At 43.0% G+C, this 15,305-nt stretch overlaps 1 protein-coding gene across 8 annotated transcripts in view; it reads left to right on the forward strand.

Annotated features, from left to right (window-relative positions):
• OSGIN1 (oxidative stress induced growth inhibitor 1) overlaps positions 1 to 15,305 on the forward strand; it is a 49,630-nt gene that overhangs the window by 29,803 nt on the left and 4,522 nt on the right. For 3 of the 8 annotated variants that reach the window (XM_007477233.2, XM_056810168.1, XM_056810152.1), the window contains exons 3-5: positions 286 to 385; positions 12,128 to 12,217; positions 14,717 to 14,853. In XM_007477233.2, the coding sequence (XP_007477295.2) occupies positions 286 to 385; positions 12,128 to 12,217; positions 14,717 to 14,853 (327 nt within the window). Of the gene's footprint in view, positions 1 to 285; positions 391 to 4,107; positions 4,262 to 4,296; positions 6,039 to 10,527; positions 11,662 to 12,127; positions 12,218 to 14,716; positions 14,854 to 15,305 lie in introns of those variants that run through there. The other 5 variants (XM_056810171.1, XM_007477234.3, XM_056810157.1 and 2 more) reach the window with 5 other exon arrangements.

The following is a 15,305-nucleotide window of genomic DNA, read 5'->3' on the forward strand; positions in this document are numbered from 1 at the left end:
AAACAAATATGAGACTGAAGGTTGGTTCTGGATGAGGCAAAAGGTCAGTAGGACAAAGGATTCTAAGTCAATAGTTTGTCAAACATTAACCTGGCACTTCTTAGCCCTGTTCTGCCCTTCTCACTCCTCTGACTATCATAAGCCATCATATTCAGAGAAAAGGGTCAATCCATTGCCCAGAGATTCCCCTCAAGACCTCCTTGGGGGCTCCTAGACATGGGCTGGGACATCAGCTCCATTCTGTGTCTTAGAAAAAATTGTCAATTTCATCTCTTTCTGCCTCAGTTTGCCCATCTAAAAAAATCAAGGAAATTCCAACCCATCCCCAGGGAATGGAAGACTGAGGAGGATGAGGCAAGATTTGAGAAAGAAACACAGCATAAATGTAAGGTATTTCAGTTTTCCGGTTGAATTCACCCAAACCAATTCAATCCCTAAACATTTATTGGGCACCAGCTGTGTGTAGAGCACCTTTGGGTGAGACATGATCCATGAGTCAGTGTCTAAGGAGACCAAAGTCCAAAGGGTAATCTATAGTAGGACCAGCTGGCTCCAGAGAATGTCAAAGCAGAGGCAGGGGGGGCAGGGCAAACCCCAAGCAAAAAAACAAACAAAAACCTTCCAGATCTCTGTCCAATCTATTCAGATCTTTCTTTTACAGAGAGAGACCCTGAGCCTCAGAGGAAAGTGATCTGTCTAAGGTCACACAACAAATTCATATCAGAACTAGAATAGGAAGCCTCGGTTTCATGGCCTCTTTTAGCTTAATGCTTTGGTCATTTGGTCTAGACCTGCGTTATCTCCCAGCTCTGGGCTTCAGTAAGTTAAACCAGTTAATAGTGTTCGTGTTGAATGGTCATATTAAAATGGAACCCGAGTGGTTCTGCTTGGTTAACTGAGTATGAATGATCGTGGGTAGTTTGCCTTTGGAAGCCTGCAGATTGGCTCTCATTACTTCCCTCCTTGGGTTTCTGCCCCTTTTCCCATCCTGTCCAAAGTTTGCTTCTTTTGGCTTGGAAAAGGAACCAGTGATTTTTATCTCTTCCAACCTCTGTTGTCACGTCTAAAAAGAAAAGAAATCCAGAAAATTCAAACCCGTTTCAAGGAGAAGGAAGAGTAAAGAGAAAGGGATGACATTTGAGAAACATATGAGAAGTAGAGGGGGTAAGGAAGGACTTTTTCCCATTGAGAATTCCCAAGAGAATGATTAAAAGGGACTTCCTCTGAGTTATGTGGATATGTTGGGGGAGGGATTTTGAGAGGAGGATGTAATGATAACAGAGAAGAAAAAACACACAGATCACCATCCTTATAGTCCCCATTCATCTCAAGGTTCTTGGTTCTTCTCTCTCTCCACTCAGATCACACTCATCTGTTCTCCCCGGTTCTGAGTTCCATCTCATCTCATCTCATCTCAAGGTTTTAGCCTTAGCTGCAGACTCCCGGGCCTATGTGTCTAACTGATGTCTCCAGCACTCCAGATCGAACCCTTGAATAATGGGATTTTAGAGACAGAAAGGATGTTGAAGATTTTTCCAGTTGGCCTCTCTGATTTAGTTAGGCAGAGTACTAGGCTTGGAGTTAAGAAGACTTATCTTCCCGAGTTCAAATCTGGCCTCAGACATTTCTTGACTACGTGACCTTGGGCAAGTCACTTAACCCCAATTGCCTCATCCTTACCTCCCTTCTGCCTGGGAATCCATACTTCATATCGATTCTAAGGCAGAAGGTAAGGTGTAAAAAAACTCTTATATGCTTCCCTTCTTTTCCATTTTATTGGTACCACCCCAGACCAACACCTGGAGCAGAACAACTGTCACCTAACTGGTCTCGTCCCCTGCTTTGGTCCCTTAAACAGAGATGGCTGGTATAATCTCATAAACTATAATTTGTATCATGATAGTCTCCTTCTTAAGCCCAGTAATAATAAGAAGAATGGCATGGCACAGTAAAGTCTATTTGGAGTCAGATGACTTGGGCTGAAATCTGGGCTCTGCTGATCATTTCCCATGTGACCTTGAACAAGTTGCTTAATTTCTCTGAGTTCCTTCTCCATAGAATAAGGAAGTTGGATGAAATGGCCACCAAGATCTCTTCCAGCTCCAAATCTGATCCTTTGACTCTCTGCCCTTGCACTCAGTATCCTCGTGGCCCTCCCTAGGCAGGCCCTGCTTATTTGACCTAGTGCTTCCTCACTTAAGCCCACGTTGTTTTAAGATTGTCCTTTTTGTGGTTCTAACAATTCTCAGGGTTTAGCCTGTGTCTTCCACATCTCCTATGTCACCTACAACATAGCTGACCACATTATTAGGCATGTGATAGGGAGGAAATGGATTCCAGCATTCCATAATACAGCTCATAGCTCTAGAAGCCACTTAGTCTAAACCTCTCATATTACACATAAGAAAACTGAGGCTCAAAACAGATTTTTTCACTGGTGACGAGTGAATAGGATTTTATAGCTGTCACGGTGAAAGGCATGATGCGGGGGGAGGGGGGACTAGAGGACCTCCAAGGAGTCTTTCAGTTCTCAGAACTGTAATCTCAGAAGGACAAAAACCTTCTGGTTTTTTGGTGGGATATTCCCCAGCCCTAAGGTCATTGGCCATCCTAGGGGAGCGGCGTGTTAACCATTTAAAGTCTATGTTGTGAAATAAGAGAAAGCCCTGGGTTGTAGACAAAACACAGGGCTGAAGTGAGAATAATTGGGATCATATTTCTAAAGTATGACAAGAACCCCTGAAATGCGTGCCAGTGTTTGAGAACAAAGTGACATGGATTTGAAGCCAGAGAACCACTATTCCCCTCCACATGTTCTAGACTCTGCGAGTCCCCTCAGTCTGGCCTTTTTTACTGTTCCACATACATGGCTTTGCATTTCCTCTCTTCTTGCCTTTACAAGCCATCCCTCCTCACTTCTGCCACTTAGACTTCCTAGTTGCCCTCATGACTGAACTCAAGCTGAGCTCTATCTCTATTTTTTTAACCATTACCTTCTTAGAATCAATGCTAAGTATTAGTTCTAGGGCAGAAGAGCAGGAAGGGCTAGACAATTAGGGTTAAGTGACTTGTCAGGATCAACAGTTGGGAAGTATCTGAGGCTAGATTTGAATCCAGGATTTCCCATCTCCAAGCCTGACTCTATTCACTGAGCCACCCAGATGCCCCAGTATGTATTTTGTGTATACCTACAGGTGTCCATGTCTCTCCTGAGAGAATGGAAGCTCCTTGCAGGCAGATATTTTCTTTATCTTTTGCCCTCAGTGCCTATCTTGGCATCTAGCAGATATTTAATAAATGCTTACTGCTCGATAGATTGAAATCCTGGTTCTCTGCTACATAGAATCTGTATGGCTTTGGGGTTGCCCTCTAATCTCTCTGGGTCTCAGTTTTTCCACCTGTAGAAAGAAGGAGCTGGACTAGGAAACAAGAATTTAGATACTATTTCAAGTACTTTACAAATATTACCTCATATCCTCCCAACAACCCTGGGAGTGATTAATATCCCCATTTTATAACAGAGGCTAATTGTCTTGATCAGGGTCACACAAGCTAGGAGTGAGTCTGGATAGGAATTTAGATACTCCTGAGTCAGAGGTCTTTGATTCCTCTAACAAAACACTGGTCCTCCCTGAGGAAGACCTAGGTTCAAATCTTGTCTCAGACCCTGGGCAAGTTGCTTTCTTTTCTGAAACTCAGTGTCTTCATCTTCATAATGAAGGGACTGGGCTGGATGACTGTCTACGGTAGTCCCTTGAAGCTCTACATTGATGGTCTCTACATTCCTTCCGATTCATTATCTATAAGCCTATGTCCCCTCCCAGGTCAGAAAAGACAACATTTATTTCCTGGGATCAGCCTAGCTTGTTCCTCATGTCACGGTTAATGCAAAACTCTAGGCAACAAATCTGAAAAGGCAGTCCAGGTTGTTAATCCCTGGGGGAGGACAGATGCTGGAAAGAAGTCGCACAAAGGGAGTGCGGGCCCTTTAAGGCTGTCAGATGAGTTGGTAACCTGAGTAGCTCGAGTTCATTCATATGTAGGGACCCTGCTGACTCACGCTTATGAAAGTGATTTTCTGACCCCGCCTCCCTCTCCCCCTTCTTGAAATAAATCTCGCTTCCCACTCGGCTCCTGACTCTTGGATACTCACTGAGCAATGGGTGTTCTACAAATCTAGCAGGACCCTAGACCCTGTGCCTCCTTGGTCTCCTGGGAAGGGGAGGCTCATCTAATCCTCCCACTCGTGGACCCTGATCAGGTGAGAGTTGTTGGGAGATCTTGGGGTGGGCGGGCCATAGCACCCCAAATGCCATGGGAAAATTAACCCTGGAGCCTCTATGACCCTGACCTCTAGAGGTATCAGAGGATTTCTTTCTTGGGAACACACAGGATCATTGCTAGGAGACTTCAGGTACTCTCTTAACATGGTCTTGGGAGCTAGCAGCTCAGTGACTGGTGTCTTCCTGCTTAAACTTCACTGGCCCTTTTCTTCTGTGTAGTCATGAGACTCACTCCAACAATTAATTCTAGGAGGACCTCAGGAGTTTCCCTAAGAGCTTCCCAGGACACCTAGCACCTTCTTAGGCTACCAGAATGGGAAAGATCACCAGATTTGGAGTGGGACAGTCTGGTGTGCTCTGATATCACTCCTTTAAAAGCCCTGTAATCTTGGGCAGTTTCCTGATCTGTAAAGTAGGAATAGGAACAATATTTGTACTACTTCACTGGGTTATTGTGAGAAAAGTGTTTTAATTATCTAAATGCTATGGAAATGTGAAACAGTATCATCATGTCCCTAGGGAGATTCAAGCCTGCCTCAATTTCTTCATCTGTAAAATTAAAGGTAATGCTACCTACCTGTAGCAGCTCATTCATAGGGTTCATTCATTCATCTAGTCAGGAAGCATTTATCTTGTGCAGGGCATTGTGCAAGCGTACTTGTGAGGCTCTAAAGAGAGGGTTTGCCAGCTTTAAAGTCTCATAAAGCAGCACTTAGCCAGCTAGGTGTATAATAGATAGAGCCCAGGCCTGGAGCCAAGAAGACCTGAGTTCAAATCCAGTCTCAGACATTTGCTGGCTATGATTCTGAGTAAGTCACTTCACTCAGTTTGCCTCAGTTTCTTCCTCTGTCAAATGAGCTGGAGAAGGAAATAGCAAACCAAATCACTCCAGTATCTTTGCCAAGAAAACTTCAAATGCCAAATGGGGTTACATAGAATTGGACAAGACAACCACAAAATAAGGGGCAACTATTATTACAATTGTTATCATTCATATGGCCCCTCATAATATGTCCCTGGAGACCTTTGGCATTTTCCCCAAAGTGACATCAGATTTGGGGAAAATAGAGAGGTATAATGTTTCTGAGACTCTTTGGCCATGTCATAAGTAGAATGCTTCCTGAGTTGGGTTCAAATCCTTCCTTAGACACTGACTAAATGTGTGATTCTGGGCAAGTGACTTAACTTCTCTGGGCCTTACTTCTCTCACCTGTAAAATGGGAATCACAACGATATCAACCTTCCTGGTTTGTTGTGAGGATCTATTGAAAATGTTGGATGCAGAATGCTTTTCCAGGTGTTTGAAAACATGTTTATTTTGTATTATGAGCCCAACAGTAATGAACATAATCATCTCAGGAGGTGGCTTTGCTGACCTTAAAGAGTATAAATGGTAGCTTTCATGATGACGGTGGTGAAGGTGGAAGAAGACAAATGAATGTGAAGTCTGAAGTCTGATCCTGGCATCAATCAGGCAGGCTTTATTTCCTGCTACTTGGGTGACCTAAAAGCAATGATTCAGCACCTACTGTGTGCTAGTGCCAAGTGTTGGGGGTACAAAAATAGGGAAGGGGGAAAAAAGTCTCTACTCTCAAGGAATTCACTTTAAACAAGTCCCTTTTCTGTAGGACTCAGTTTCTCCCTCTGTAAAACAAAGAGATTAGACCCTAAGCTTTTTTTTAGCTATGTTCCCAAATCCTCTGTTTCCAGGGACCACACTGCTGACCCCCCCCACCTTTGCCAATGAAGTCTCAGGTAGGTTCCCAGTATCTATAACACGGTCTTAGGTTATTGCAGGTGTGTTCTGAGAGGTGTGGCGCTGGCACCCAAACCAGCCCCACCTCACCTTCTTAAGGCAGTCAGTAAAGCTGCAGCTGCCTTAAGGTGAACTAACTTTACCGGGTTCACGGATGATGGATAGGAATCAAGATCTCCTGCACATGAGCCAAGAGTGTCATCTCTTGCTTGTTCTCAACCCTCAGCCCCAAGGAAGCATCTGCCCTTCTCTACTCCTCTTTTCTCAGGGAAGTGGGGGTGAATCCAAAAGCCACAGGTGTCCTTTCCCTGAGATGCAGCCCCTCAGCTTGCCTGTACAGCCCACTGGACCTAAATAGGATTAGGCCAGGACCATAGGATTTAGACCTTAGGGTCCAACTCCTTATTTTACAGAAGAAGAAACTGAGGCAGTGTGCTATACTGGAGAGATCATGAGACTTGGAGCAATAAGATTAGTAGCCAGCATTTGAGGGCAGCTAGGTAGCACTCATCTTGTTGAGTTCAAATCTGACCTCAGACACTTACTAATTGGGTGACCGTGGACAAGTCATTTTACTCTGTTTGCCTCCATGTTCTCATCTGTCAGAAGGGTTAGAGAAGGAAATAGCAAACCATTCTAGTATCTTTGCCAAGAAAATTCCAGTTGGGTCATGGAGAGCCAGACATGACTTAAAAGGACTAAATAACAACAAGAAGTCAGCATTTATAGATCTTTTAAAGATTTGCACAGCTCCTTAGGCATAGTATTTCATTTGATCCATGGTTCAAATAGTACATCAGATATTTATCAGCTGGCTTGTCTGGCCTTCAATTTCCTCATCTCTAAAATGAGAGGGTTGGACCTGATGGCCTCCAAGGTTCCTTCTAGCCATGGATGTAGAGCAAGGTTTTAAATACAACTTTCCCAGCTCACCAAAAGACCCAGAATTCTAGGATCACGAGACTTAGGTGGTTGAATGAGTTCAGTGGATCCAGACACTGGATTTGGAAGCAGAGGACCTGGGTTCAAATGCTGGCTCTGCTGCTTACTACCTTTGTGATGAAAGCAAAATGTTTCACCCTTCTAGAACTCAGGAAGGAGTGACTATTAGTCATTAGCCTGTCAGGAAAAAAGACAGGAATTTCTTAGAGTTGGCCACATGCCACCGCCTTGTCATTTTTCTTATCACCATGACTTGACAGACTGTACAAAAGAGAGTTTTATAGCTTTTGTGCAATCAAATGTACATGATTTTTTTAAATAGTCTTTGTGAGGAATGTCTTAAACTCCTTAAATATGAATTATTCTTATTGGGTTTCATTAAAATATGGCCCTTTTATTTAGCATAAACTAGTTTCTTTTGGTGTGTACATGCACTTCGGTCTCCTTCTAAATAGCAAAACCCCAACAAGCCCTATCCTGATGGGCTTTAAAAAGGGAAACCTGGGAGAAGGATGTCGAAGAATCAGGCTGACCAGCTGCTCAGAAACTCCCTTTCCCGGCTCGAGAAGCTGAGCCCCAATTCCCCAAGCTAGGCGAGAGTCCATGGCTTAGAAGGATGAACCAGAAATAGGCAGGCTCATGGTAGATAGGCTGGTGATGGGGGAAAAGCAGCTTCCACAGCTGGGCCCATGTGGATGCCTCCTAAGTTCCCACGTTCTCGCTATGCCTCAACTGGAGCTGATCAGAGTCCATTGCCGCCACCACAGATGTTCTGTAGAGACTAGGTTGGAATTTCTTAAAACTGGACCATGTCCAGAAGAGGGGAAACAGGAAGGTGAGAGGACTAGAGACTATCAATCAGGAAGCAGAAATATAATACAATGTTATAATTTTTATTATATACAATTTATAATATTTTATAATAAACAATATTGTATAATATACTAAATAAAATAGACATATAATATAATTTTATAATAGAGTTTATTCTAAAGAAATATTATATTAAATATAAATGTTTTTATATAAATAAATATTACACAAAACAAATTCTAAATTCTAAATAAAAGTTGCTTATATAAATACTTCTATTATGTGCCAGGTGCTACATGAGACCCAAAGACAAAAGTGAAAATCTTTGCTCTGCCCTTCTGCCCACAATGCTTAGTGTTAGGGATTTTAGTTGTTTTTCAGGCACATCCAATTCTTCCTGACACCATTTGGGGTTTTCTTGGCAAAAGGAATGTTTGCCATTTCCTTCTCTTCTTCATTTGATAGATGAGGAAACTGAGGCAAACAGAGTGAAGTGGCTTACCCAGGGTCACCCAGATAAGATAGGAACAGTTTGCCTTTCCTTCTCCAATTCATTTGATAGATGAGGAAACGGAGGTAAACAGGGTTGTGACTTGCCCAGGTTCACACAGCTAGTTTGTTTCTTTCTTTTTTATTTTTTTTCTGTCTTAGAATCAAAACTAAGTATCACTTCTAAGGCAGAAGAGCAGTAAAGGCTAGGCAATTGGGGTTAAGTGACCTGCCCGGGGTCACCCAGCTAGGAAGTATCTGAGGTCATATTTGAACCCAGGACATTCCATCTCCAGACCTGACTCTTTAAACACAGAGCCACCCAGCTACCCTGGAGGTATGCTCCCGAGGCCAGATTTGTACTCAGTAAGATGAGTCTTCCTGACTTCAAGCCTGGCACTCTATCCCACTCTGGGGCTGGAGATACAAAGATATAAATGAAACAGGACCTGACCTCAAGGAACATGGGATGATCATCAATTAAAGGACCCAGAGGTATTTAGCTAGGATAAGAGAAGACTTAATGGGCACAGGATAACTGTCTGAAAGTATTTGAAGTGGAAGATGGGTTAGAATTGTTCTCCTTGGGCTCAGAGACAACTAGGAAAAATTGGGGAGGGAGGCACAGGGCAGAGCTGAAGTGAATTGGAATTTGGAATCTATATTATATATATATATAATTTTATTATTATATTATATTATATAATAATATTATATAATATAAATTATTTAATTATATATTATATATATAATATATATATATATATAATAGGTAGCTTAGTATAAGGAAGAATGTCCTAACTATGAAAGCACGGAATGGGCTCCCTGGTCCCTGGAGTTCTTCAGAATCTAGATGACCACTTCCTAAAAGGATTTGTGTCTGGGCATGGGTTGGACAAGATAATTTCTGGGGTACCTGCTCTCTCTGAGAGGATCTGAAAGAAATGTCTCTGAAGATCAAAGAAAATTCTAAACAGGGAGAACAGAGTCTTAAAATGGACACAGTTAAAACATGGCGGTCTGATCCAAATGGACCTCAAGTCCAGCTATGGCTAAGAAGGTCTAGACCAGGCTGGGGAATTTTCCCAAGTTCAGCCTTCTTTTGACTAGACAGCTACAAAGGCATTCCTATCCCCAGAGGTGGGAGCCCCAGGACCATCCCTTCTGGCTCTGGGCTATGCCTCAGTCATTTGGTGGTCACCAGGCATTTACTCATCCCCAGCAGAAGGGTCAGATGAGAACAGTTTGTTCCGATAGCCATGAAGGTGGCTGAAGCGAGAGTGTGGAGCGCTTAGAGCTTGGTCGGACATGGGAGATGCCAAAGTTATCCACTGCCTCCTGGGCCATTGTCAGTTGTCCTGACTTTTGTCTTGGCACTGGACTTGGATGACTCTGGGAGAGTGAGACTGATGACTCCGTGCAACTCTGCCTCACTTAAATGTAATTCACTTGCAAGTCAGGACATCATCCCATGACGTCATTGGGCCTTCCTGAAAATGAAGGACAAACACCAACTGGTCTCCTGTAAATTTCAGGCAGTGTGTTAGGCACTGAGGGTACAAAGACAAAAACTGAACAATAAAACAGCCTTTACCTTAATGAACTCCCCTTCTGCCTTCAAGGCTCGGCTAAAATCTCACCTTCTGCAAAAGGCTTTTCCCAGCCTATTCTTTTTAAACCCTTACCTTCTGTCTTATGATCAACACTGTATGTTGGTTCCAAGGCAGAAGAATGGTAAAGGCTAGGCAAAGAAAGTTAAGTGACTTACCCAGGGTCACACAGCTAGGAAATGTCTGAGGCCAGATTGGATGAACCCAGGACTTCCTATCTCTAGGCCTGGCTCACAATCCACTGAGCCACCCAGCTGCTCTCCCTCTCAAGCCTTTCTTAATGCTAATGCTTTCCTTGGGAGATTATCAACAATTTAACCTGTAGAGATCTTACTTGTACATAGTTGTTTAAATTTGTCTCCTGCATGAAATCATGAGCTCTTTGGCAGCAGAGACTTCTTTTTGTTTGCTTGTTTTTTCTTTGTATCCCCAGAATTTAGCACAGATATCACCCAGAACATATTGCATATTAATATTAATTGATATTAATAATAATTTTAAATCAATAATAATTAATACTAATAAATTGTATTTCTGGTAAATGTTCTATTAACATGATAAATAACAAATAAATAAAATAATAATTAATAATACTAATATGATTAATAAATACTAGTTTGACTTACTATGATATAATATAAACATATACAATAAATAAAATAATAATAGTTAATGATTAATAATGTGATTAATAAATACTAGTTGACTGTCAAACAAAATACATACAAAGCAAATATAAAGTGATCATGGGGCAAGGAGGCTCTAGCAGCTGGGGAATCAGGAAAGGCTCAGGTAGGAGCCTGAGCTGAGCTTTGAAGGAAGGATTCCAGGAGGGGTCTATAAGAAGGAAATACATTCCAGACAAAGGAGACAACACATGAGAGATAGACTGTTGTGTGTGAGAAACATCAAGAACCATAGAATTCTGGAAGGAAACAAGCAATTATTAATTACCTTCTCTGTGCTAAGCAATATGTTAATCTTATTTGATTCTTACAACAAACCTGGGAGAGAGATGTTGCTATTTATCTTCATTTTACAGTTGAGGAAACTGAGGCAGTGAAATGAATTGCCCAGAATTTGAAGTCAAATTTGAACCCAGGGCTTTCTGACTCCGGATCCAAGGCTTTATCTACTACTGGCAAAGGAGGAAGGAATATAATAAGGGCAGATAGATAGCTGGAGGCCAGGCTGTGTGAGACACTAGACTGATTATAAGTGATCTTTGAAATAATAGGGAGTCGTTGGCTATTATGGAGGAGAGGAGTGACTGTGATCAGAAGACTTGTGCTCTAGAAAAATCATTTTGGCAGCTGTGTAGAGGAAGGATTGAGGTTGGGACAGACAAGAGACTGAGACCAAATTAGGAGGTTATCACAATAGAAATGGGTTCTAACTCTTCTTCGGAGGGCAAACCTGTAGTCCTATTGCAAGAAGAGAACAAGAACCTGCCCGGAAGATCCCATGATCTGAGATAGTGGAGGTGAAGGTCTTGGCAAGCCACCTCTGGTCGATCTTATCTCTCCTTAGAGTTATCTGCTCTCTCCCTCCATAAGCGTCCCATTCTGGGTTGGGTTTGAAGCCTGTTTGGGGGCCGCCTTCCACATTCCAATCTCTCCTTGGAGGTAGGTCTCCTTGCAAAGGAGGACGGGATCCCATTTGCAGAACAGACATAAGTGGCGTATGTTGGACCCAATGGATGGCCAAACCCTCCTTAGCTCAGATTACCAGCTCTACCCTTTCTCCGGGATTGATGGCTGTCACTCAGGTATTACCTCCTCTCCCCTCCCCCAGCAGCCTAGCATTAGAGGTTTACCGTGCCAAAATGCCTTCAACATACAGTAACAAGAATATATTTTTTTTTAATTCCATCAAGGGAAGGGGAGGAGGATTGTTCTTCCCAGGCAGACAGGTCAGGGCTGATCCAAGAAGCAAAATCAGATGAAGACAAGCACTCATGCAAGAAAACCAGGGGCAGCTGCTGCTGCTGCTTCCTCTGGGTTAAGGAGGGAGGAGGCAGCCGAAAACCCCCCAAAGGCCAGGAGAGTTGACTGGGAGGAAGGCAAGAGCTCGCTCGGGCTCAGGCTAGGACCACAGGCTCTACGGAGCCCTTCTCTCCACCCTTACTTACTGCTCTTACTCACTAGTAGATAAGCTGCGAGGATCGTCACTGGCCAAGCTGAGAAGCTGCAGCCCCGTGCATGAGTCGCCCTAATAATTCTCATTTTCCTCAGCCCTGACAGGTTGGTTTCTGGCTTTGAGACCCTTTCCTGTGGCTACAATGTGTTTTGTATGGAAGGAACCCCTCCCAGTCATCATTATTGGTGAGTATTCCCTTCTGAAGCAGAAGAGTCCTAGGAGATCTGAAGTTGGTCAAGAGTGGGGACAGTCATACTTGGGGGACCCACCTCAAGCAGTTGGTAGGAGGAAGGGAAAGGAAGAGAGAAGAGAGAAGGAAGGAAGGAAGGAAGGAAGGAAGGAAGGAAGGAAGGAAGGAAGGAAGGAAGGAAGGAAGGAAGGAAGGAAGGAAGGAAGGAAGGAAGGAAGGAAGGAAGGAAGGAAGGAAGGAAGGAAGGAAGGAAAGAAGGAAGGAAGGAAGGAAAGAAAGAAGGAAGGGAGGGAGAGAGGGAGGGAGGAAGATTTGTTAAATTCTTACTAACTGTAAAGTGCTATGCTTATTGCTGAGGATACAAACAGAAAAGTAAACACAGTCTTTGCCCTGGAAAGCTCACATTCTAAAAGTGAAGACCATGCAGAGAAGAGGTTTCAGTTGTAAGTCAGATGAGGTGTAGCAGCAAGGCAGATGGCAATGCACCTTTAAAATGTTATTTCCACTGATAAATTGTATCTTTCTTTTATTGGACCACATGACAGGACTTTGTGAATGTTTTACTTAAAACAGTGAATATGAGATGTTGGGATAATGGGAAAATCGATTCAGATTCCTTAGTTATTGCATAAACCCAGCAGATGTCTTCTATCTTACTGTGCCATCCAGCCTTAACTGACTCACTCATATCCCAGAGAAGGTGAACAAGAGTCTGTCAGAATTCATACTTGTATCAACTCATTGGTGCCTTTGTTGGGCAATTGGGACTAATTAATTAGGGTGAGGGTCCCTGTCTCCCTTCTAGCACATGCCTTTCCTACGTTATGACTGCCCAGAGTTACTTGGTTCTCCTTTTCCAGGTAATAGTCTTACTACCAGGCTTGTATTCTGTATTATAATATTCTGATATTGGCTGCCCATTTCCTGGAGAGTGGATTATGAAAGAGATAGTGCTGGCCCATTAAACTGACAAGGAAATAGTTTTAGGAGACCAAGAAGGTGGAGTTGGAAGTAGAAACAGATTTAAGTCTGGGTTTGTGACTAAATGCAAAAATGCCTACCTTTGTATTCATATTTGCATATCCTTTTGAACTTGGGCAAAACTAACAAAAATGTAAATGAGGGTGGCAGCTGGGAGATTCAGTGAATTGAGAGCCAGGTCTAGGGAGAGGGCATCCTGAATTCATATCTGGTCTCAGGTACTTCCTAGCTGGGTGACCCTGGGCAAGTCACTTAACCCTCACTGCCTAGTCCTCATCACTCTTCTGCCTTAGAATCAAAAACTCTTACCTTCTGTCTTAGAATGCTGTCAGAAGGTAAAAGTTTTTGATCAACATTGATTCTAAGACCGAAGGTCGGGGTTTTAAAAAATGAGAACTAGTTAAAGACAAATAGAACTTTAGAAAAATTAGAGCTGATAGTCTCTCTGGTGATTCCTGAATGACAACAGAAACTGTCTGTATTTCTCAGCCACATGTGGCACCTTTACAAAAATTCACCAAGGATGGATGGAAGAGGTATACGCAAATGCAGAAAAGCAGAAATGCTAAACACACCCTTGACTGACCACAATGCAATAAAAATCATATTCGATAAAGTACATTTGAAGAAAGACTTGAAGCTGAACTGGAGACTGAATCACTTTGTCCCAAAGTATAAATGGAAGGAAATCTCAGAGGGAAAGCAGCAGGTGGGAGTTGAGGGGGCAGGGGGAATTTTTGTCTACCTCCTACAAAAGGTGGGCCTGGAGCTGAGTCTTGAAGGAAGAGGGAAGCGAAGAGGCAGAGGTGATGGGAAAGTATTCTAGGCAAACAGGAGAGCCAGAGCAAAGGCAGGAGTCAGGAACAAGTGGAATGTTCAAAGAATACATTCAAAGATTACGTATTGGATTACATAGCGAGTGGAGGAGACTCGTAAAGTGTAAGAATAATGGAAAGACGAGAAAGACCAGGCTATGAAGGGCTTCAAATGCCAAACTGAGGTCAGGCTGAGCTTGTGAAAGCCATCGAGGCTACTAATGCAGAGCCTGTGATTGTGGCATAGCTAAAACACCTGGCTAGCATCAAGCCTCTTCATATTAAGACAAGGTGTCTGGGATGCTAGAAATCATCGGCTTGTTTATTTCATAGCCATCATTTTCACACTGTCACAAAGATATTGTGTAGATTTTTGGTTTGGTTTGGTTTTTAGCTGGTAGATCTTCATGGAGAGTTACAGATTGGGGTAACTATCTCTTCTTTTAAAAAGGGGACTATGGCAGGGACAGCTAGGTGGCCCTATAGATTGAGAGCCAAACCCAAAGATTCTGGGTTCAAATCTAGCCTCAGACAATTTCTATCTGCATGACCCTGGGCAAGTCACTTAATTCTCATTGCCTAGCTACTCTTCTGCCTTGGAATGAATACAGTCTTGATTCTAAGATGTAACATAAGGGTTTTCTTAAAATGGACTTGGGAGTAATGGACCATCCATCACCATGTCTCTTCCCCACCAGGCAATGGCCCTTCAGGGATCTGTCTGTCCTATCTGCTCTCTGGCTACACTCCTTATGTGAAAGCTGATGCTGTCCACCCACAACCCCTCCTACAGAAGAAGCTGACTGAGAAACCAGATGTCTCTATCCTGGACCAGGTCAGTATAGAAACCTTTATAAACACTCCCCAATCCCCACAGGAGCCCACTTACCCACTGAGTCAGTGGTCTTCCCCTTCTCTTAATTTCCTTGCTTGGTATCCAACCCAAAAAGCTTGATCAGTGTTTTCCATTTACTACTTCTTTATTGAGTCATTTCAGTCCTGTTTGACTCTCCATGACCCCATCTGGGGTTTTCTTGGCAGAGATATATAGTTTGCCGTTTCCTTCTCCAGCTCATTTGACAGATGAGGAAATCGAGGCAAACAAGGCAAAGTGACTTGGCCAGGGTCACATAGCTAGTAAGTGTCTGAGCCCAGATTTGAACTCATGAAGATGAGTCTTCCTGATTCCAAGTCCAGTGTTCCATCCACTGCACCACCTACCTGTCTCTTTATTACTCTTACCATTCCCACAATTTGTTCTTAAATATTAAGCAAGGTCTGGTCAAC

The sequence above is a fragment of the Monodelphis domestica genome, chromosome 1 (genome assembly GCF_027887165.1).
Source record: "Monodelphis domestica isolate mMonDom1 chromosome 1, mMonDom1.pri, whole genome shotgun sequence".
In the NCBI taxonomy this organism is placed as follows: Eukaryota; Metazoa; Chordata; class Mammalia; order Didelphimorphia; family Didelphidae; genus Monodelphis; species Monodelphis domestica.